This window comes from Polypterus senegalus, chromosome 18 (genome assembly GCF_016835505.1).
Source record: "Polypterus senegalus isolate Bchr_013 chromosome 18, ASM1683550v1, whole genome shotgun sequence".
NCBI lineage: Eukaryota > Metazoa > Chordata > Cladistia > Polypteriformes > Polypteridae > Polypterus > Polypterus senegalus.
The window spans coordinates 48,784,639-48,809,603 of NC_053171.1; the positions used below are offsets into that span (position 1 = coordinate 48,784,639).

The following is a 24,965-nucleotide window of genomic DNA, read 5'->3' on the forward strand; positions in this document are numbered from 1 at the left end:
AAGCAGAGTGACTGGGTTTTGTCACATGTTTGGAATAGCTAACTGCTTAATAGGATCTTTATTGGTCCTTCTCTTTGTCTAAACCAGTAGTTTTCAACCTTTTGACATGTGGACCAGCTGAAGTACGAGAAGCTCTTTGTGGAATGTGTAAATGGAAATTGGATTTATTATATTTATTAGCATTAGATTCGGACAGCTCTTTCAGTCCCTCTTGGAGTTTCTAGCATGCAGAATAAGAATGCCATGAACCAGCAGTTGGGAAGGACAGGGCTGCATGATTTTTGTTGATCATCAAAAATAGTTTTAAGACTGGTGCTGGTTTGTTGTTTGAAAATTGATAGATTCCAAAGTGAGCCGAGCGCTTTGTGCAAAACCAGTAAGAAGGAAGGAAAATGAGGATAATGATGTAGATATTTAGCACCTGCCACCTGTAAATGCTGTCCCTTTGGATCCTATGCACGTCACTTCTTTTAATTTTTGACAGCTAGCATTTCAGGGCCCAGTTGTGTTCTTGTGGTCTGCTACATTGGCTGGCAAAGAAGTAAGAAATTTCAAGTGAAGAAATCAAGGCCAATCTGGCACAACCCAAATTATCTCCATTTTAGTGGAAACAGTGATGGACAGAGAAGTATCAAAAATATCATATTATTAATACATGTATTTAAATTATCATTTTTGTTTTTATCTTACTGAATGCTTTCAATTCACTTGATTTTTTTATTGTATAGCAATATTTCTACTTAAATAGTGAAGCAAATCACTGAACTCCTTTTAATAGTGTGGTTGTAATTGAAGGCCCCAGGTATACTTCTTTATAATAATTTTAAAGTTATGCTAAAAATGTTAGTTCATGAAAATGGGATTTCTATATTTAATTTGAATAAAGTAAATAATACGAACAATAAGAGCTTTGTGAATACTACATACATTATTAATGCAAAGCCTTTTAATTTTTTTTCTAAACATATGAAATCATGTTTTCTCTGCATATATCAAATTAGATTGTTCTGTAATTTTTGTACCTTGATATTGTTTTCTGTAGTACCTCTTTTATTAAGAATGATAAGAAGTGATGGATTAGGCCTAGACACTTACAAGAAAGTTAGTTAGACTAACCCAGACCCTAAAATGAATAACATATTAAAATATTGTTTTCATAATTAACTGCTGTATGCAAAGAAAAAAAACAAAGTAACCTGAATTTGTATTTTATATGTAATTTTAATAATTTCTGAAATTTTCCTGAAAGTTCCCAGTCATTGTACTAAAGATCTTTTCTTAATAATAATTTAACCAGAATCTATGCTTACACATTTACAGGTATAAACAAAACAGAGGCCAGGAGTTAATTTCTAATTACACATTAAGTCTAGAAGTGATTTGAATGTCACACTCAGTAGGGCCAGTAACTTACCACCTAAGATGTAAAGGTTTATAAAATATAATGTTTTCATTCCATCTGTATGTGAAAGTAAAGATTCTTAACTTTCTAGTGATTTATAATATTTTTGTAATATTTTATTTTATTTCTAGCCCGTATGTAAATAAATGATACCACAGGAAAACCAATCTATGAAAAATCTTTATATAAATGTCAAATAAAAGAGTCCTATTTTGTACTGATTGCCTTTTGTGTCTCTTGACTTGCCGTACATGACGTTTGGCCATCTTCTGCGTACATGCCTCACTCACTCCCCACTCTTGGCTCTGAGAGTAGTGTATGCTGTGAACAGCGTTGTATACTATACTATACTTCCTTAGAAGGCTGGTGTCCTTCAACATCTGCAATAAGATGCTGCAGATGTTCTATCAGACAGTTGTGGCGAGTGCCCTCTTCTACGTGGTGGTGTGCTGGGGAGGCAGCATAAAGAAGAAGGACGCCTCACGCCTGGACAAACTGGTGTGAAAGGCAGGCTCTATTGTAGGCATGAAGCTGGACACTTTGACATCTGTGGCAGAGCGACAGGCACTGAGCAGGCTCCTATCAATCATGGAGAATCCACTGCATCCACTGAACAGTGTCATCTCCAGACAGAGGAGCAGCTTCAGCGACAGACTGCTGTCACTGTCCTGCTCCACTGACAGACTGAGGAGATTGTTTCTCCCCCACACTATGCGACTCTTCCGTTCCACCCGGTGGGGTAAACTTTAACACTACACAAGATTATAGACTGTTACACCTGCTTCACACTCTCCCCCTTGCATTTTTTAACTTCCACTGCATTTTTATCACTCTTTAATTAATATTGTTTTTATTGTTTTTATCAGTATGCTGCTGCTGGAGTATGTGAATTTCCCCTTGGGGAATTAATAAAGTATCTATCTATCTATCTATCTATCTATCTATCTATCTATCTATCTATCTATCTATCTATCTATCTGTAAAGTAAAGATTTATTGATTGTTAATATCTCAAACTGTTCTGAAATATTAAATGTTTATATTTTTGAATCAGAAGAAAGTTTGGCAAAATATTTTAAGAAACATTTTGATTTTTTTTTCTTATACAGTTTAGCTCTACATCCTGAGCGTGTACTGGTAGCAACTGGTCAAGTTGGGAAGGAACCCTATATCTGTGTATGGGATTCCTACACGGTCCAGACGGTGTCCATTCTGAAAGACATCCACACACATGGGATAGCCTGTTTAGCCTTTGATCTGGAAGGACAGGTATGTGCTTAGTGTTTAATGAGATTTCCAATTTTCTTTAGCCAGTTAGCCTTTGACTTCATACACTATATAGGTAAACATATAGTATACAATGATAAGTTTAGAAAATATGTAGTGGAGCCACTACGTATAAGACTTGAGGTCCATCCTTCTTGTTTTGCTTTCATGGAGTCTGATCCATTACAGTTCCAGATGGAGCATGGATAGTTTACTTCACAATCCATGACTTCTCTACTTTGAATCTCACCACTTCAATCAATGCCACAACAGGGCAGATTAAAAGTAATTTGGTTCGGGAACAACACAGTATAATTTCTGAAAAATAGATTTTATTTTTCATTTGACCTTTAAGCAGAAGTAGGGATACATACACTATAAAGCACAAAGTGTTAAAGAATATGATTATGATACTTAGGTCATACTGTTTCATATGATGCTGCTGAATCCAAAACTGGGGTTTTGTAAGGTTAATTTCTTTTATCCATCTCTACTGCTCAAGAGCTCAAGAGTGAAACAGTACAAAGCCACCATTCAATATTTTGTTTGGTATACAACAGAATCTAGAAAAAAAAATCCTTAGACAGAATAACTGGTATGTTTTTGGAATTCTGTTCTTACTTCAGATTAGAAAAAATTCAGCCATCCCCTGTGGGTTAGCACAAAAGTGTAATCCATGAACGGTTGCTTCCTGCTATGAGACTTTTGCTGCTGGGATAGGAACCTACTTTTTGTGACTCAAGAGTTACAGTCAGCTGGATATCTTGTCCAGTACTGGGAACTTTGGACGGGGGTGGGTTGCTTGCAGTTCTTACAGCTGCATTCATGAAAACCCAGCCCTGTGCAATCAAAGTCAGCAAGCAAAACTGGTGCTTCATTGATACTGCTTTTCATTCCAGTATGTTAGACAAGAAGAAAGGGGTCGAAACTCTTTCCCATGTAGGCTTTATTACACCATTATATAAAACAAATAAAGCAACAATAAAGCAATACCTAACACCCCCACCTTCAACAGATTTTTGTGCAAGGATAAAAAGAATCCACTGAAATTCTGAAACCAGTTTTGATACATTTTAGTTTACATTGTTTACACTACATCTGTTTTTTATTAAGTCAAGTCAAGTTGGGGAGCATGCACTGGTACAGTGCGTTGCCACACCCACTGCACAACGAAACACCTCGGGATCCCGATTTGCAACCCACCAGGCAGACAAGCGGTCCAGTCTCACTCTCCGGAAATGACCCTTTATCTGCTGCAGCCAGATGTTACGTGGGTGGCCCCTTGGCCTGATCCAGCCACTTGGGTCCCCAACAATGAGGATCTTACGAGCTGGATCACCCTTGGGGAAATGCGCCACATGGCGTAGTGCCGTAACTGACACTTGCTCACAATGCAGGTAATGTGCCTCATTCAGGACTCCATGAGCAACCGCTCATTCGACACAAAGTCAAACCAACAGTACCCAAGGATTTTCCGGAGAGACACAGTACCAAAGGAGTCCAGTCTTCATTTCCGGTCACTGGATAGTATCCATGTGTCGTAACTATATAGCAAGACAGGAAGCATCAGGACTCTAATGACTTGGATCTTCGTCCTTTTGCATAGATATCGGGAGTGCCACACACCCCTTTCCAGCGACCTCATGACTCCCCATGCTCTCCCAATCCGTCTACTGACTTCATAGGAAGAGTCACCAGAGATGTGAATGTCACTGCCAAGGTAAGTAAACCTCTCAACAAGGTCAACACTCTCTCGGCAAACAGACACACTGCTGATGGCTGTGCCCAAGAGGTCATTAAATGGTTTTTATCCAGGACACTCGCAAGCCCAGACACTCAGACTCCTTGCTCAGTCTTTCGAGTGCCCCGATCAGAGCCTCCTTTGACTCTGCAAAGATCACAGCATTGTCAGCAAAGTCAAGATCTGTGAGTCTTTCTTCACCAACAGATGCCCCACAGCCGCTGGACCCCATGACCTTGCCCAACACCCAGTCCATACAAGCATTGAACAGAGTAGGAGCAAGAATAAACCCCTGACGAACCCCAGAATCAACAGGGAAAAATGCTGAGGTCCTGCCTCCACTCTGCACAGCACTCACAGTACCAGTGTACAGGCCAGCCATGATATTCAGCATCCTCAAGGGGATCCTGCGAATCCTCAAGATGTCCCACAGGGCAGCTTGATCAACTGAGTCGAACGCTTTTTGAAAATCGACAAAGGCTACAAAGAAACTCTGCCGATATTTGCATTTGCGCTCCATGAGAACCCTCAGTGCCAGGATGCGGTCGATGGTAGACTTCTTAGGCGTAAAACCAGACTGTTCCGGTCGCTGGTAGGTGAGCAGGGTGCTCACGGATCCCATTGAGGACAACCCTAGCAAGGACCTTGCCCTGCACCGGGAGCAGTGGTATCCCCCTGTAGTTGCTGCAATCAAGGCGATCACCCTTCGCTTTCCAGATAGGGATGACAAGTCCTGTTTTCCAGTCAGTTGGGATGAAGCCAGTCTCCCAAATGGAAGCAAAGATTGCTTGCAATGCCAGAAGGACAGCCTTACCACCAGCCTGGAGAAGTTCACCCCGGATACCACAGATCCTTACAGCATTTCTACTCTCTGTTGGTTCACCACTTGTGCAATCTTGGTGAGTTTGGGTGGCTCACAGCTAATTGGACAATCAACCTCAAGAACCGTGGACCCAGAGATATCTAACATCCTAGCCGGAGGATCAGCTTTGAACAACTGCTCAAAGTAGCCAGCCCAGCAGGTCACAAGTGCAGTGTCATCTGTAAGGACCTTTCTATCAGCTGCCCTGACTGCGAGGAACAGATTCAGATGTGCGTAATGCTTTGATTCCTCTGTAAGCAGGACGTGGGTCGCTAGACCACAGATGGTGTGTCACTTGCTCACAGATTCCTCTAACAAACGCCCTCACAGCCGTCCTTCTCAGTTCCCAGTACAGATCAGAATTGCCATTGAGCCGTGCGCTGCGACTCCTCTCAATGATATCCAGGGTGCCCTGCGAGATGAAACACCTCCTTCTAGGAACACTGGTAACACCAACACAACCCTCAGCAACCTTCAGGGTCTTGTCACGGAAGGTCTCCCACATCACATTAGGATCGGCAGTCGTACCCAAATCTGAAAGTTCCCCACGCAAACTGCATGCAAACTCATTAGAAACAGCCTGGTCTTGGAGTCTGGCCAAGTCCAGACTTATTTTCCTAGTAGGTGGTAACCTACTGGAACCAAGCTGGATCCTAAGAGTAGCAACAACAAGTCTGTGGTCAGAATTGACAAACTAGTCATTTCTGTAGACCCTGCAGTTTTGCAAGAGCCTCCAGCATCTGCCCACGAGGATGTGATTGATCTCCTTCACCCCACCACCAGTATTGGAGTACCAAGTCCAATGATGCGGTTCAGGGCGCTCGAACCAGGATCCAGCTATTTGCAGCCTCTGACCTTTTGCAAATTCAAGGAACATGGAGCCACTTTCATCACGATCACCAGACCCATGGGGACCGAGACAATCCTCAAGGCCAGCGCTGTTTGTGCCAGTGGCTGCATTGAAGTAACCCATGACCAAAGGAGTGTCACCTTGTAGGCACCCATCAACCACCGAGCAAAGCTGCGAATAAAATGTCTCCCTTATCGAGACATCACTCACCGCGGTTGGAGCATACATTGAGACAACAGACAAGGCACCCAGAGAGTGCCGTAATCTGAGTCTCATAATACGCTCATTGAAAGGAGTGACATCGGACACCATCGGAAGAAGGCAATCTGCTACAGCATCAGCTACTTCCCGAGTATGACATCCATCAGACTGACCAGACCAATAAAAGGTGTGTCCACCTACAGAGATCTTTCCAGTCTTCGGTCTGCGCACCTCAGAGAGTGCCGCCACTGAAATGCAGAGTTTGTGCAGCTCCTCCGACAGCAGAGAAAGATGATCATCTTGCCAGAGAGACAAGATGTTCCATGTGCCCACCCGTATGGACGATTCAAATTGGGACCCGAGTGCTGATGTGCAGCGGGCAACACCTGAACACCACACCAGTTCTGATCCCCAACAGACCTGACCCTATTGGCTCTCCAACAGTTTCGACTCTTTCGGGAATGGGGCTCCTGAGGGCTTTCCCCCACCCCATTCATGATGCGAGCAGCCTTCTTATTGGCGGCTGCAGCAGAGCTACTCCCATGGAGAGCAAAAAGGAGTCCTTTCTGTAGTCTCGGAGCTTTGTGAAGTTTTTTTATGGTGGTTGAAGTGCCAATCCTGCCACCAACCCCCATGATTTCCCTGCAAGTTGGAGGACCGCTTGCAGGGTCGGGTGCAGTTTAACAGCATACCCAGGACACATTTTTTTATTAAACATTTGAAATATTTTACACCTGAAATTGTTTATGAGGAATTTTGCAAACAACACTATTAGGCAGTTTTCAAAAATGAATTTCTTTTTTCAGCCCTTCTCTCCTTGATACATTACAGGCTTTAAGTAAGTGTGGATTCATTTTTTAAACACTTGCGAAATAAACAGCAATTATAGTGAATAGTCAAATTGCTTTTTACATTTTGTTTGTTCAAGAATTTGTTTATGAGATCAGATGATAAGATGCTGATAAAAAATTTAATTTTAAGGATGAAATTAATACAGTGGTTGAATTTTGATATCATCCTTTAATCAAACGAAAGACAAACCAGAAATCAAAGGAAAGCATATTCCTTCTCCTCCTCTTGTTGAGAACTGAAAAAAATATTTCTTATTATCCAAGAAGGTGCCTGTATTGCTTTTAAAACACAAAAGTCTAGACCATACATTTTTTTACTAAAATCCAACTTTCAGTAACACAGCTCGAAGGTAAGCTACTGTGATGGAGAAATTGCTCCTGTACCGATCTCTGTAGGAGTCCGACATGCATTCAGTTTGCGCTCTGAATTACCAGTAGTGCCAAATAACACGATGTTCGGGCTGTTGATAGATGAAGCTACACTACCCACACAACACTGCACCGCTTACAATGATAGGAAAGCCACTAGCAGTCTTTTGTCAGAAACATATGAATCTAATAGTACAATATACAAAAGTCCTTTAAGCTAACCCAGGGTTTAATGCCATGTCTAGGTGCTCTTGGGTTGCTCATTGGTCAGATTTATTAAAACCTCTCCAGTGTTGCATATCCCTGTCACAGATTTAATGTATAATTTAAATAAAGTGATGGTTTTGAAATTTTATTTTATATGTTCAACTCTCTTCATAAATTCAATTTCTTTAAATACTAGTGCTATCTGCCATCATGTTTTGGCCAAAACATTAAATCAGCTTTTTTTTTTCAACTGTTTCTTTTTTGCAGTGTTTAGTGTCTGTCGGTTTGGATTCTAAAAACATGATCTGTGTATGGGACTGGAGACGAGGAAAAGTGCTGGCCACGGCACCAGGTCACACAGATAGGGTAACATGACGTTCAGTTTCTATCTTACTTTACAAATTAAATATTGATTGCATGTCTTACTTAAATTGGTATTATGTCATTCAGAATAGACTAAGAATTCCTGGAGGGTAAAGATAAATAGGTTAAGGGATATTGATTCCAGGAACTTAAGGCACTTTTTTGATAAAGTACTTAATTAAAAGCAAACACATAGAACAGCCCTAATTTTTCATGCCAGTCACATTTAGACAAGCCAAAGGAAGTTTTAAAAAAACAAGCTTGCAGCACTTAAGCAATTTTGTGTAATTAGAAATAAGTGACAAAAATTCATGATGTGATCATTTTGCCAAATAAATTAAAATTATTTCACTTTTCATAAGTAATTGAAAACATATTTTGCAAATCTTCATCATTTTCAAAAATATTACTGTTGTCACATAATACAAAAATGTATTCAACCATTTGATTGCTGTTTAGACATTCATTTATGCCACTTCATTAATGCTCTTTCAATACAGTTCTAACATGTTTCCTTCCTTATATCCATTTTTAATGAAATTAAGAAAATATGAGTTTTATTTCCTGCATGTACTGAGTGCTGCAATATAGCAGTTATCAGCTATATGACCTCACATGGGATTTATTCCTAGAGTAGTAACTGATTTCACATGAGTCTTCCTGTAGGTATTCATGCCCCTCTGCCCCCCCATCTCAAGAATGACTCATTAGATTTAGCTAATAAAATATATGAAGTAGGTGAAGTGTTTAGAAATATATATTTATACTCATGGGACAAAGTAGGTACTCATTTCTGTGTTCTGACATAGTAAGACAAAACCAAATATCATCTAGTTCTCACCAAATCATAAATCTAACATAAACCTAACCTAACAAACAACCGTCAGATTTTACTTTATCAAGGAAAAACACACATGCATGAGCCACGTGTGAAAAAGTAAGTACACCACAATACTAGTAGCTTGTAAAAGCAACTGTACCTGCAATAATTTAAAGTCATTGTTTTCTAAATGGGTCTCATTCATGATATTGGTTGAATTTTGGCTCCCTTCTTCTTACCAAACTGTTTTAGTTCATTGATGTTTGAGGGTTTTTTTGATGCAAATCTCTGGTAAGGTCCTGCCACAGCATCTCCATGGGCCTAATTTCTATAATTTTTTTTTTACATTCAAAAACCCTGATTCTTTTTTACCCCTCTAATTTCAAATAAGCTTTAGCTGTGGGACGTAGGTGAGTTGTCTATTATTATCTAATATGTAAAGCTGAATTCCCATTTGTCCATTGAATAGTCAAGGATTTCCATAAAGTGAAGTATTGAAGCCTACTCTTTTTTGGAGGAATCCTAGCAGCTTGTAGAGCAAATTCATTCCTGATAGTTATATTTGGCTAAAGCAGGCTATCCTGGCCCCTGATATTACTTTAGGATGGGTGTTTAAAACCTTATCCTGGCAGATACATAATAAGCATAAAGTTTAATGGTAAGGTGGTGGAAGGCTTACTTGCAGTGAAGCAGAGTCAAAGACAGAGGAAGGGAAATGGGAGGTGAGGCTCAGCACTTTGCTGTTGTATCAAGATGTGGGTCTGGAGGTAAGATGGAAAGAGCATATCCAGGAAAGCCTACAAGGACCACAGAGATTTCTTTCTCATTTTCATTGCTTTCATACTTTATATTTTCCTTTGTTTCATCTTTTTGATTTTGTGTTTGTATAAAAAAAAAGCATTTCTTTTGAATTCATGTTGATCTCGACTGGTGTTATTGTGCTATTACAAAGGAGAGATCTCTACAGAACATACTCTTTATTTGTAGTATACTGTACATACATGCATGTAAATATATACACAAACATAATCTGTATTGATCTTTTAATCTTATGTGGAGTCTCAGTTGCAGGGATAACTGGAGCCTCTGGGTAGCAGACCACAGCTCCTTGTGGTTACATCTTTTCTTGTAACCCCTGATACAGAAAAATTTAAATAGTCCCACTGTCAGATTGTTGTTCCCATTAACTAAGGGATACAGTTGTGGGAGTGAATTTGTGCCAGTGTTGAATGGAGAAATAGGTTATATGCAAGTGTGAGCAACTTTTTATGGTGGTGGGGTCAGTGTAACACAGGATTAGTGAGCACCTACCCGTGTCAGGAGGTATATTCAGGTTCAATCAAGCCTGTTAGGGGTCTGATACCTGCTCTGTAATTATATTAGATTGTTTGGCTTTCTGTTTTTAAAATCCTCTATTTCTTGTATTTCACTAATATACAATACGCAGTATCTTCAATCAATCATATTTGCCGGTGTTTTTATGATACATGACCTTTTGCATTTCACTAGGAGCTAGCTTTTGGATTGTCTCCAACCAACCATATGATGTTGATTTTAAAAAATGTGACTGTGGTGAATTTGAATTGGTTTGTTTATATCTTTCTGTAGTATATATTCTCTTCCTATAGCCTGAATATCACTGGTTTGTTAATAACGTTCACATTTGTTAGTGCAAATAAACTATGCAAAATTGATAATTAATGTTAATGTACATCTTAATTTTGAACACTGGTGTTTCTTTGATATTTTTGAAACATTTAAAAATATGTTTCTGTGTTATTTCACAGATATTTGATATATCCTGGGATTTGTATCAACCTAGCAAGCTTGTAAGCTGTGGAGTGAAACATATCAAGGTATTGTACAGTTTACATTTGTCCACAGACTGCTCAAATGAATATGTCACAATGTCCTAGAATATTATCATTTAATATCTCACCAGTCTACTTCATTTGTATATATGGTCAACATAATGGCACGCCTAAGTAGGAAAATATAGAAAAAGGCTAATATTCTGCCTATGGTGGGCTGGCGCCCTGCCCGGAGTTTGTTTCCTGCCTTGCACCCTGTGTTGGCTGGGATTGGCTCCAGCACACCCCCGTGACCCTGTAATTAGGATATAGCAGGTTGGATAATGGATAGATGAATGGATAATATTCTGCTTATAATCCAATAGTGTAAATAAAGGATTAGTGCTTATTGAAAAACATGTCACCTGAGCAACAAAATTTCTGAACTTTGTTCATCCTGCCATTCTTAATTTAGCACATGCCACAGTCATAAAACTGTATTATGTAAATCTTGTATTCCTTGTACTACAAAACATTATTATACACAATATTTTTTCCAAAGTGACTTTTTATTGTTCTACAAATATGTAGTATTTAATAGTTGATGTGTTTTCATTATCACCAAGCAGATTAAATGGTTATAACAGTTTGATAATATTCTAATTGAGCTGTTAAACAGTCACACCCTTCATAATGGGACATAAAGACTAGGTAACTCTAGAGAGATGGGAAACAAGGATAATTGTAAGAGAAAGAAATTGAAGCAGCAGGAAGGCTGACCATCTAACAAAGGAATGCTTTCAGTGACAAAGTAACTCTGAGAAAGGTGATCTGAATAATGCAATGGGTGCAACTCAATTAAATGAATGCACTCTTTGAATATTTAAGATGATCTGAAGGGAGAAACTAAAAAAAAGAACACTCATGTCATATTAATACTTATTACTGTGTGTGAAATTCTGAAAAGTCATCATTCCTACTAATTACTTACAAAAAATAATCATAGTCCCTAAGTGAAAGTGATTACTTAAATACTTTACACTGTTGGCCAACCAAATAACAAATCAGCAAAAAATGTCATCACATTTTTAAATCTATCAGCCTTAGTATTTATTAAAATAAACTACAAATACAGTGAAGAAAAAATAGAAACATTTTAAAAATTAAAAATCTTTAAGAATAATATGACACTAAAGTGTATTGTAATTACTGTGTTGGTTTCCAGGATGGTAGCTTTGATGTTCCCTTCTTTAAAGTTGTTACTTCCCGTCTTATGTTTAATCCGCCTATTCACTGCCTAAAGGAGCTTCTCCCACTAGCTGCAGCCTTAGGAACCTGGTCAGTCAGCATTTTTGAATTATAAGCACTGAATCATAACAAATATCTAAGTATTTTACAAAAAAAAACTTTTTCAATACATTAAAAACATTGAGTGGACAGTGTTTTTGTTTATCATGCTGATATAATTAGAGCACACAAATTAAATGTTATTGTGAACTTTTTAAAATAAAAAATAACATGATATTTAATCTAAAAATGTTTGCAATAAAGTATCATCATCATAATAATAATAATAATATTTAGAACAAGAGATCCTGCTAACTGCAGGGTGCTGAATGTTTTTGGCTGTTAATCTATTGTTTCCTTTCTGTTTTTTGGTTTTGAATCATTTTCCTTATATAGCGAAAAACACAATTTTCACATCACAGGATAGCAGAGAATATCCTGGATTCATTTTTCTAAAAAGAGCCAAGATACTGTAATATTTTATTTAACAATGAATATTTTTAATTTGGCTCTTAAAAACAAGTAGGTTTTAGGTAGGTGGTTTCTTCTTTTGAGTGGTGGTTCTAATTAGAAATTCATATCTGAAATGTGTTTTTATTTAACCAGTGAACCTACAGTATGCAAGAAACAGTGTAACTTATTTTGGGCTCACTTTACATATCTGAAAAAATATAAATGGCAGAAGGAGCCAAAATGTGGAAAGTGAGACTATAATCATACTTTTAAAACGTGTCAATAAAGATGTTGCCGAAGGACCCTAAAATTTTGAGTTGAGGTAGTTTTTATTTAATTGGGTCATCATGAAGAGTTAAAATTGTAACAAGCTGATTACTCCAAAGAAGGAGATAGGAAGAAAATATTTCATTTTCAAAGTTTAAAATGGTAGCTGGTTTAGATGGAAACAGAATGTTCATTAGAAATAATAAGCTGTATATGTAAAGGCAAGAAAAATAAAATGGCTTAAACCCACAAAACACTACCTCATTCACACACTCCCAACAACCCTCTCCCCAAAGGCATATATGAATAGATTATTTTGTGTAGCAGTAATAGGATTAGCAATGTACATAATCCTCAGAATATGACAAAGTATCATTTAATGTTGTAAATAAAGTATATACTCTGTATTGCTATCATTTCACTGGGTTGATCCGAGTTTCCCAGAAACCAAAAGGGACTAAAGGTTCATTTAACAGGGCCCAGGTACATTAAGGCCATTTCCTTTCACCTTGACTGTCATTGAGTAATGCTGAAGAAACTGGACATCTGTTGCACATAATGAATGTACTGCAGGAACACAAAACACTAAGAATCCTTCTTCCATTAATGACACTTAAACATCTTAGGGCATATTATGTTGAACAGATAATCATGATTGCTGCATGTTGTCAAGAAAGAGGCCTGTCTTTAAAAATAAAAAAGACAGGCCCCACAATAGACCAGTTAAGATAAGAAAAAGTTGAAAAGGAGGTTGTATGGCATCAAAACTGAGATTTAAATTTAACAAATTGATTTTTTCTGTGTTCTTTTCTGTAGGAACACACCTATGTGAACATACTATAGTTAATTATTGTAAGCCCCAGTTGATGTCTCTGTTAGTGTAGGGGTTGTTGACTGATTTGATCAGAATTGCCTCTGCTCACAACTTACCTCAGTGAAATTAAAACTTGGATGGAATATAGCTCTTAAAAATTAAACTGTAATAAAACTGAAGTCAGCTTAAGAACACAAACTTCTTGTCAATCAACCTTTCTAATAATCTCATCAGTCTTTCTTCATCTGATAGGAATCTTGGTGCCATTTTTGATTCATCCCTTTCTACTCTGCCCACATTCATCACATTAGAAAACTTTCTTACTTCCACCTTCATAACATATCACATGGTCGCTCATTTCTCTTCTTTTTCAATGCTAAGAAACCGGTCTGTGCTTTTTATGACAATCCACATCAACTACTGTAATGGCTTACTGGTAGGTGTCACTTCTAATCTTTTATCAGAGCTCCAGTTGGTTCAAAACTCAGCCGCAAGAGTCCCTACATAGATGTACAGATGTACACTTCTATGTGTGGATTGGCGATAAAGAAGGTTAAAAAAAAACAACAAAACCACACACAGTGTGCAGTGTGGTGTTCTGTCTTACAAACTATTCTCAATCAGACCATTCATTTATTGTTTTTCTGTTGTCTTGTAAAAACTGGGGTGACAAAGCATGACACACAGCATGTCAGAATGCAGTAATCCAGGTTTTAGCAGTGGAAATGGCCTTTTGTATCAGTACAGCGCTGTGTGTTTTTGATTGGCTTTATCTTTACACATGTCTGTTACATTTGTCAATGAAAGGCGCTGGTTAGTGTGCATGTATCTGGACTGTTTCTATGCCAACGATATAATCTTGCTGTATATTGTCAAGCTGCTGTGTTTGGAAAACCACTCAGGTGCAAAGATCTTCAGTACCGCCAGAAAGCTAACACTGATAAATGCAGCCTACCTCAGAGTTCAGTCCCAAAAAAGAAGTATTTACTAATGAGGGAGTTTATTTCTTACTGTTCCTGGACAACAGACATTGTACTTGGCAATGACATCTTACCTTTACTAACATGAAGAACATGAATTCACAAGCAGGAATTATCTACTTTTGAACTGCCTTGGGAATAAGCAGCTCAGTAGTGCTGTGTCAGGAAGTGTCTTCTTTCATTTTTCCATTGCTTGATTTTGAGCTGGTAGTCCTTGCTGGATTTCAGTAGTTTAGGTATTTATATGGACACATTTTAATTTAAATTTATATATACACATTGAAACACCAAACTGCTCATATTTAAATAACAGGGAGGATCCAAAAAAATGGCATCAGAAATAAAAAACAATTTAGAACCTCCTAAATATTTTTCTTTCAGTTTTCAGCAGATAGCAGTATAGTACTGTTCACTACTTCTGTCTGATTTTTGTTTTAAAGGTGACAGAAGAAGGAAGAGTAAGATACTGAATAGCTTAATGCTTCAGGTTTATTAATACAATGATTTTACTAAAGTAATATAAGTTTGCATATTTGATGTACAAGCAAGCATGCTTGCTGAAATTTCCTTGTGATAATTATGGTAATTATGGTCACAGCATGAGGGTTTCTGTCCCATCCTGTCTGGTATCAGTCTTATCAAAGAAGGGCAAAACTGTAGTATTGCTGTAAGAAGAGTGTAAGAAATGTATAACAGAAATTTGCAATTAATGGGAATTATATACAGTAGTTATGGAATGGGTTGCTTTTTTAAGAGGGCTTTCTCGAAAAGGCTCAATAAATGATGATTACTTGAAAGCTCTTCCTGTTCTAAATAATGTAGAAAAACATACATTTTTAAATGATTGTTAACTAGAATAAAATTGACAGTTTTTATACAATCATTGGTTTTAAAAATGGTTAGACATTTGGCAGTTTGTTATATTGCACAGTCATACACAAATCAGCAATGTGTACTTGTGAATACTGTGATCTCTGTTATGTAGTAAAAGTCTGTCCTAATGCAGTAGGAATATTTTGGTTATATTGACAATGTTATCATTATTTTTACTGAAATATGCTCTCCAAAGATTGCTGAATGTCTTTATGTATTTTTTCATACACTGGAAAGTTAAAATTAGATATACAGTAGCACAAATTGTTGGTGAAGGGATGCATTAGCATGCATTTGAGAAGGAAAAAAGCTAAAAGTTATTCCCTTGCTTAAAACTGGATAAACTGCCTTTTTTCTATAGTGCAATTATTAATACACTGATTACATTTGGCATAAAAGAATATGCTATTTTTGTATTACTTGATTCCTGTTCCCAATTTAGCTTTGCTCATATAGCAACTGAGGCTGAAAAAATGGTTTGTCAAAAGAAATAATGTATGTCTTCAAGAAATATTGCAGTGAATATAAAATGTTTTATTAGTATGTTTAATGTTTTCTTTTTTTTTCTAAATTAACACTCTAAAATCCTGATAGCTATTTATATTACAACAAAAACAACATTTATTTATATAGCACATTTTCATATAAAAACATGTAGCTCAAAGTGCGTTACAAAATAAAGAATGGAAAAATAAAAGACACAGTAAGAAAATAAAATAAGTCAACATTAATTAACATACAATAAGTAAGGTCCGATGGCCAGGGTGGACAGAAAAAACAAAAAAAAAACTCCAGACGGCTGGAGAAAAAAATAAAATCTGCACGGATTACAGACCATGAGACAGCCCAGTCCCCTCTGGGCATTCTACCTCACATAAATTAAACAGTCCTCTTTGGATTTAGGGTTCTCATGGAAGGACTTGATGATGATGGTCGTGCAGATCAATGTTGGAGCATCATGATGCTTTGAGTAGGTGGTGGTGGCGCAGGCAGTGTTTTAAAGTGCACCACTGTATCAGCATGGCGAATTCCTATTGGCAGGGTATTCCAGATTTTAGGTGCATAACAGCAGAAGGCCGCCTCACCACTTCTTTTAAGTTTAGCTTTTGGAATTGTAAGGAGATACTCATTTGAGGATTTAAGGTTACGATTTGGGATATAGGGTGTCAGACATTCCGATATACAAGATGGAGTGAGATTATTCAAGGCTTTATAAACCATAAGCAGAATATTAAAGTCAAATCTGACCCAAAACCGCCTCACATGGTGACCGAGCTGCAGGCTATGGACGTATATATGTACCTAAGTAAGATTCAGTTAGCGTTGGGAACCCGTGTACCAAATTTTTTGAAGATGGGCCCATAAGTAACAAAGACTGTTGAAAAGTTCAATATGGCGGCCGACAGTGGCATCATACCACTGAAATAAGTACGTACGTCGGTTTTGGTTAGCGCAGGAAAGCCACCTACCAAATTTCGTGAAGATGGGGCCATAAATAAGAAAGTTCAACATGGCGGATGTTGTTGACCGTTATGACCATTACGCGTAGAATTTTGAAATGAAACCTACTTAACTTTTGTAAGTAAGCTGTAAGGAATGAGCCTGCCAAATTTCAGCCTTCTACCTACACGGGAAGTTGGATAATTAGTGATGAGTAAGTGAGTGAGTCAGTGAGTGAGTGAGTCAGGGAGGGCTTTGCCTTTTATTAGTATATACTGTACTAGCAAAATAACCGCGCTTCGCAGCGGAGAAGTAGTGTGTTAAAGAAGTAATGAAAAAGAAAAGGAAACATTTTAATAATAACGTAACATGATTGACAATGTAATTGTTTTGTCATTGTGATGAGTGTTGCTGGCATATATATATATATATATATATATATACACACTGTATATACAGTATATATATATATATATATATATATATATATATATATATATATATATATATATATATATATATATCCTCTTTAATAAAAGCCCTGCGTGCGTCCATCGCACTGTGCACCGCCCATGCGCACGGCACCTTGGTCGCACACACACTCGAAGCTGGGCACACAGTGAATGGCCTATCCGCGGCAGCGCATAATAAGCAAATAAAGCACACACACTGAAAGCTGGGCACACAGTGAATGGCCTTGCCGCGGCAGCGCATGATAAGCAAATAAAAGACATAATTGCTGGGAGAGTGCTGATTAGGTAGTCGCGGCTGCACACATAAAATCCAAAAATTGCTGGGGAGACGCCACACATACAATAATCAGCTACACGCCAGCACAGATTAAAATACTGTACTTGCTGGGGAACTGCACAGTACTTGCTGGGGAGACGACACAGTCACGATTATCAACTGCACTCCACACATTACATCATTTGCTGGGGACACTCTGCTGATTGCCCACTGTTGTGACAGAAAATTAAAGTCATATTACGGACATCAAAGCCAGTATTACTGTCAGAGAAAATTACAGGCATTTTACGGAAATACAAACCAGTATTACTGCGAGAGAAATTTCAAGGCACACAATACACTGACGCATATTACAGTCACATAAAAGCCAGTATTACTGTAAGAGAAAATATTACTGACATATCTACTAACAACATGCCACCCAAGCAAAAAAGGACACGTCAGGTAGGACAAAAGACACAGACAATCAAATCCTATATAAGTAACATCTCCTGGAAGAACGGTCAGCTCAACAAGTAAACATCAACAAAAGAAAGGCTGAAAGACAAAAAAAAAATACGAACAAATAGATCGATTGAAGAAAAAGAAAATGAGCGTCAGAAAAATGCTAAAAGAGAGAGACTCAGAAGAGCGAATCTTACAAAAAGTTGACATTTACTTGCCAAAACCAGTATTCAGCCATGGTCAGTTATATGTTGCATTATCAAGAGTTAGAAGTTATCCAGATGTTGTTGTCAAGGTTGTAGATGGTCCTGAACAAGGCAAACTCTTGCCAAACTCAGGCAGAATATTTACAAGAAATGTTGTCTATAATGAAATTTTATAGAAAAATTTCATGAGGTAAAAACATAGAAAATTTTTCCTAAATATCTTCTTCAGATATTGTGTATTACAGATTGTTACAAAGGTTTACACTAAGGCAATATTAATTATACTTACTGTATTGTCATACGTTTCTATTTTATTTTTATTATTATTTTACTTTAGGCTTCTTGCAAAAATATTTTTGACAAAAAAAGATTAAGACAAGAAACAGAATGAGGTCAAGGTCCTTGCCATTTAATATAGACTGTTCCTACTAATGTTTATGCACTATATATATATATATATATATATATATATATATATATATATATATATATATATATATATATACACATACATGTCTACATATATAGACACACACATATACATATTTATATATCTGTATCTATCTATCTATCTATATATATATATATATATATATATATATATATATATATATATATATATATATATATATATATATCTGTATATATCTATATATACTCAGCAAAAAAAGAAACGTCCCTTTTTCAGGACTGTGTATTTCAACAATAATGTTTTAAAAATCCAAATAACTTTACAGATCTTCATTGTAAAGAGTTTAAACAATGTTTTCCATGCATGTTCAGTTAACCATAATCAATTAATTAACATGCACCTGTGGAATGGTCGTTAAGACCTTAACAGCTTACAGAAAGTAGGCATTTAAGGTCACAGTTCTAAAACGCAGGACACTAAAGAGACTTGTCTACCGACTGTGAAAAACACCCAAAGAAAGATGCCCAGGGTCCCTGCTCATCTGCGTGAACGTGCATTAGGCATGCTGCAGGGAGGCATGAGGACTGCTGATGTGGCTAGGGCAATAAATTGCCATGTCCGCACTGTGAGACCCCTAAGACAGTGCTACAGGGAGACAGGAAGGACAGCTGATCATCCTCGCAGTGGAAGAGCCCGGATCTCAATCCCATTGAGCACGTCTGGGACCTGTTGGATCGCAGGGTGAGGGCTAGGCCATTCCCAGAAATGTCCAGGAACTTGCAGGTGCCTTGGTGGAAGAGTGGGGTAGCATCTCACAGCAAGAACTGACAAATCTGGTCCAGTCCATGAGGAGGAGATGCACTGCAGTACTTCAAGCAGCTGGTGGCCACACCAGATACTGACTGGTACTTTGATTTTGAGCCTCCTTCATTCAGGGACACATTGTGAAACATTTTTAGTTTATGTCTTATGGTGTTGACTCTTTAGTGTTCATACAAATATTTACACATTAAGTTTACTGAAAGTAAAAACAGTTGAAAGTCAGAGGATGTTTCTTTTTTTGCTGAGTATATATCTATATTATCTATATCTATATATATATATATATTTTGAAGGCATTTCTAGAGACTGATTTACTTCAAAGTCATAATATAAAAGTCTCTCAACAACAACAACATTTATTTATATAGCACATTTTCATACAAACAGTAGCTCAAAGTGCTTTACATATTAAAGAATAGAAAAATGAAAGACACAATAAGAAAACAAAATAAATCAACATTAATTAACATCGAATAAGAGTAAGGTTCAATGGCCAGGGGACAGAAAAACAAAAACTCCAGACGGCTGGAGAAAAATAAAATCTGTAGGGATTCCAGACCATGAGACCGCCCAGTCCCTCTGGGCATTCTACCTAACATAAATGAAACAGTCCTCTTTGGATTTAGGGTTCTCACGGAAGGGCTTGATGATGATGATGGTCACGTAGACTTCTGCCTTTTAATCCGTCCATCATTGTTGGAGCATCATGAAGCTTTGAGTAGGTGGAGGTGGCGCAGGCCACCACCACAAAGAAACCGGAAAAAGAAACAGAAAAGAGAGTAGGGTCAGTACCGATTTTAGAGCCACCATGAATAGTTATTTTGAGGAATTGAACATATAGAGTATCAGGATTAAGTTAAATTAAGATTAAAATGAAGTTATAAAAGGCCATGTTAAAGTAATGTGTTTTCAGCAGTGTTTTAAAGTGCTCTACTGTATCAGCCTGGCGAATTCCTATTGGCAGGCTATTCCAGATTTTAGGTGCATAGCAGCAGAAGGCCGCCTCACCACTTCTTTTAAGTTTTGTTCTTGGAATTCTAAGGAGACACTCATTTGAGGATCTGAGGTTACGATTTGGAATATAAGGTGTCAGACATTCCGATATATAAGATGGGGCGAGATTATTTAAGGCTTTATAAACCATAAGCAGAATTTTAAAGTCAATCCTGAATGACACAGGTAACCAGTGTAGTGACATTAAAACTGGAGAAATGTGTTCGGATTTTCTTTTCCTAGTTAGGATTCTAGCAGCTGCATTCTGCACTAGTTGCAAACGATTTATGTCTTTTTTGGGTAGTCCTGAGAGGAGTGCGTTACAGTAATCTAGTCGACTGAAAACAAACGCGTGAACTAATTTCTCAGCATCTTTCAGTGATATAAGAGGTCTAACTTTACTTATGTTTCTTAAGTGAAAAATGCTGTCCTAATGATCTGATTAATATGTGATTTAAAATTCAGATTACAGTCAACAATCACCCCTAAGCTTTTTACCTCCGTCTTGACTTTTAATCCTAATGTATCCAGTTTATTTCTAATAGCCTCATTGTATCCATTATTGCTGATCACTAAGATTTCAGTTTTCTCTTTATTTAACTTGAGAAAGTTACTATTCATCCATTCTGAGATACTAGTCAGACATTCAGTTAGTGAATCAATAGAATCAGGGTCATCAGGAGCTATTGATAAGTACAGCTGTGTGTCATCAGCATAGCTGTGGTAGCTCACGTTGTGCCCTGAGATAATCTGACCTAACGGAAGCATGTAGATTGAGAATAACAGCGACCCAGGATAGAGCCTTGTGGAACACCATATTGATATCATGTGTCTTCGAGTTGTAATTCCCACAACTAACAAAAATTTTCTCCCTGTCAGGTAGGATTCAAACCAATTTAAGACACTGCCAGAGAGGCCCACCCATTGACTAAGGCGATTTCTAAGAATGTTGTGATCAATGGTGTCAAATGCAGCACTCAGATCTAAGAGGATGAGAACAGATAAATGGCCTCTGTCTGCATTTACCCACAGGTCATTTACTACTTTAACGAGTGCAGTTTCTGTGCTGTGATTTGTTCTAAAACCCGACTGAAATTTATCAAGAATAGCATGTTTATTGAGGTGGTCATTTAACTGCATAATGACTGCCTTCTCCAGAACTTTACTTAAGAAAGGCAGGTTAGAGATGGGTCTAAAATTTTCAAGAGCTGAGGGGTCGAGATTATGTTTCTTAAGTAGGGGTTTAACTACAGCAGTCTTAAGACAGTCTGGGAAGACCCCAGTATCTAGTGACGAATTTACTATGTCCAGAACATTATCAATTAGCACGCCTGATATCTATATAATCTATATATTGTGAACTTGAACCCGGACACAGACAGACGGACATCGTTAGTTAACCCAACACACGTGTTTATTTACAATATGTACAGTTTGTGCACTCCCTAGTGCCTCTTGCACTGTTTCCCCAATGTCCAGGCCTCACAGTCCTTTGTGCCTTTCTCCTGGCCGCCTCCAGTCCTCTCTCCAGCTCCGTCTCTCTTCCACCCGACTTCCGCTACTGAATGAAGGGAGGCGGCCCCTTATATAGGAACCTGGATGGGCTCCAGCTGCTTCCTGGCATTACTCCGCAGACACGCCCCAGTGTGGCGGAAGTGCTGGCTGCGCACCCGGATGCCCTCCAGGTGTCCCCTGTCTTCTTCCCCCCAGCACTTCCTTGTGTGGTGGAAGTGCTGGGCTCCAGGGTTGTTCAGGCACCGGGGCGCCGCCTGGCGGTGGCCACGGGCCCCTACAGGGTTGGGCTTCCAAGCCCTCTACCTGTGGCCCCCAATACAACCAGGGCAGTCGCCCCATCGCGGTGTGGAGGAGGTACAAGCCCTCCTCCGGTCCTCCTGGGCATCCCGGCTGGGCTCCACCCCCAGCCGGATGCCACAATGTCTATATCTATCTATCTATCTATCTATCTATCTATCTATCTATCTATCTATCTATCTATCTATCTCTAACTATCTATATATGTATATCTAAATTTATATCTATATCTATATATATATATATATATATATATATATATATATATATATATATATATATATACTAGCAAAATACCTGCGCTTCGCAGCGGAGAAGTTGTGTGTTAAGTAATGAAAAAGAAAAGGAAACATTTTGAAAATAACGTAACATGATTGTCAATGTAATTGTTTTGTCACTGTTGTGAGTGATGAGTGTTGCTGTCATATATATATACACACACACATATAAACATATATATATATACATATCCATACATATCTACTGTACATATATACATTTACACATATACACATATATATATACAGCATATACACACACACATATATACATACTTATATAATCATATATATATACTTATATACACATACATCCACATATATATATACATATATACATATACATATCTACATATACACACATACATATACAGTGGTGTGAAAAACTATTTGCCCCCTTCCTGATTTCTTATTCTTTTGCATGTTTGTCACACAAAATGTTTCTGACCATCAAACACATTTAACCATTAGTCAAATATAACACAAGTAAACACAAAATGCAGTTTTTAAATGATGGTTTTTATTATTTAGAGAGAAAAAAAAATCCAAACCTACATGGCTCTGTGTGAAAAAGTAATTGCCCCCTGAACCTAATAACTGGTTGGGCCACCCTTAGCATCAATAACTGCAATCAAGCGTTTGCGACAACTTGCAATGAGTCTTTTACAGCGCTCTGGAGGAATTTTGGCCCACTCATCTTTGCAGAATTGTTGTAATTCAGCTTTATTTGAGGGTTTTCTAGCATTAACCACCTTTTTAAGGTCATGCCATAGCATCTCAATTGGATTCAGGTCAGGACTTTGACTAGGCCACTCCAAAGTCTTCATTTTGTTTTTCTTCAGCCATTCAGAGGTGGATTTGCTGGTGTGTTTTGGGTCATTGTCCTGTTGCAGCACCCAAGATCGCTTCAGCTTGAGTTGACGAACAGATGGCGGCATTCTCCTTCAGGATTTTTTAGTAGACAGTAGAATTCATGGTTCCATCTATCACAGCAAGCCTTCCAGGTCCTGAAGCAGCAAAACAACCCCAGACCATCACACTACCACCACCATATTTTACTGTTGGTATGATGTTCTTTTTCTGAAATGCTGTGTTCCTTTTACGCCTGATGTAACGGGACATTTGTCTTCTAAAACGTTCAACTTTTGTCTCATCAGTCCACAAGGTATTTTCCCAAAAGTCTTGGCAATCATTGAGATGTTTCTTAGCAAAATTGAGACGAGCCCTAATGTTCTTTTGCTTAACAGTGGTTTGCGTCTTGGAAATCTGCCATGCAGGTCGTTTTTGCCCAGTCTCTTTCTTATGGTGGAGTCGTGAACACTGACCTTAATTGAGGCAAGTGAGGCCTGCAGTTCTTTAGACGTTGTCCTGGGGTCTTTTGTAACCTCTCGGATGAGTCGTCTCTACGCTCTTGGGCCACTCCTGGGAAGGTTCACCACTGTTCCATGTTTTTGCCATTTGTGGATAATGGCTCTCACTGTGGTTCGCTGGAGTCCCAAAGCTTTAGAAATAGCTTTATAACCTTTACCAGACTGATAGATCTCAATTACTTCTGTTCTAATTTGTTCCTGAATTTCTTTGGATCTTGGCATGATGTCTAGCTTTTGAGGTGCTTTTGGTCTACTTCTCTGTGTCAGGCAGCTCCTATTTAAGTGATTTCTTGATTGAAACAGGTGTGGCAGTAATCAGGCCTGGGGAGGCTACGGAAATTGAACTCAGGTGTGATACACCACAGTTAGGTTATTTTTAACAAGGGGCAATTACTTTTTCACACAGGGCCATGGAGGTTTGGATTTTTTTTCTCCCTAAATAATAAAAACCATCATTTAAAAGCTGCATTTTGTGTTTACTTTTGTTATATTTGACTAATGGTTAAATGTGTTTGATGATCAGAAACATTTTGTGTGACAAACATGCAAAAGAATAAGAAATCAGGAAGGAGGCAAATAGTTTTTCACACCACTGTACATACACATACAAACATACACACACATATATATATACTGTACACACAAATACATATATATACACATACACACACATATATAAACATATATATATATACATGTACATACATATCTACATATATACATATACACACATATATATATATATACTAATAAAAGGCAAAGCCCTCACTGACTGACTGACTGACTGACTGACTCATCACTAATTCTCCAACTTCCCATGTAGGCAGAAGGCTGAAATTTGGCAGGCTCATTCCTTACAGCTTATGTACAAAAGTTGGGCAGGTTTCATTTTGAAATTCTACGTGTAATGGTCATAACTGGAACCTATTTTTCTACATATACTGTAATGGACTTCAGCTCATGGCCGTGGGGGGCGGAGTTGCGTCTGACATCATCACGCCTCCTACGTAATCACGTGAAATGACTGTGAACAGCTACTGCGG

General features: G+C 37.9%; 1 protein-coding gene across 11 annotated transcripts in view; it reads left to right on the forward strand.

Annotated features, from left to right (window-relative positions):
• The window catches only part of eml5 (EMAP like 5), a 311,453-nt gene that overhangs the window by 145,766 nt on the left and 140,722 nt on the right, over positions 1 to 24,965 (forward strand). For all 11 annotated transcript variants that reach the window (XR_005631401.1, XM_039742327.1, XM_039742326.1 and 8 more), the window contains exons 2-4: positions 2,511 to 2,670; positions 8,016 to 8,114; positions 10,719 to 10,787. Coding sequence is in view for 10 of the 11 variants with exons in the window: in XM_039742327.1 (XP_039598261.1) it covers positions 2,511 to 2,670; positions 8,016 to 8,114; positions 10,719 to 10,787 (328 nt within the window). In the remaining variant the exon portion in view is untranslated. The remainder of the gene's footprint in view (positions 1 to 2,510; positions 2,671 to 8,015; positions 8,115 to 10,718; positions 10,788 to 24,965) is intronic.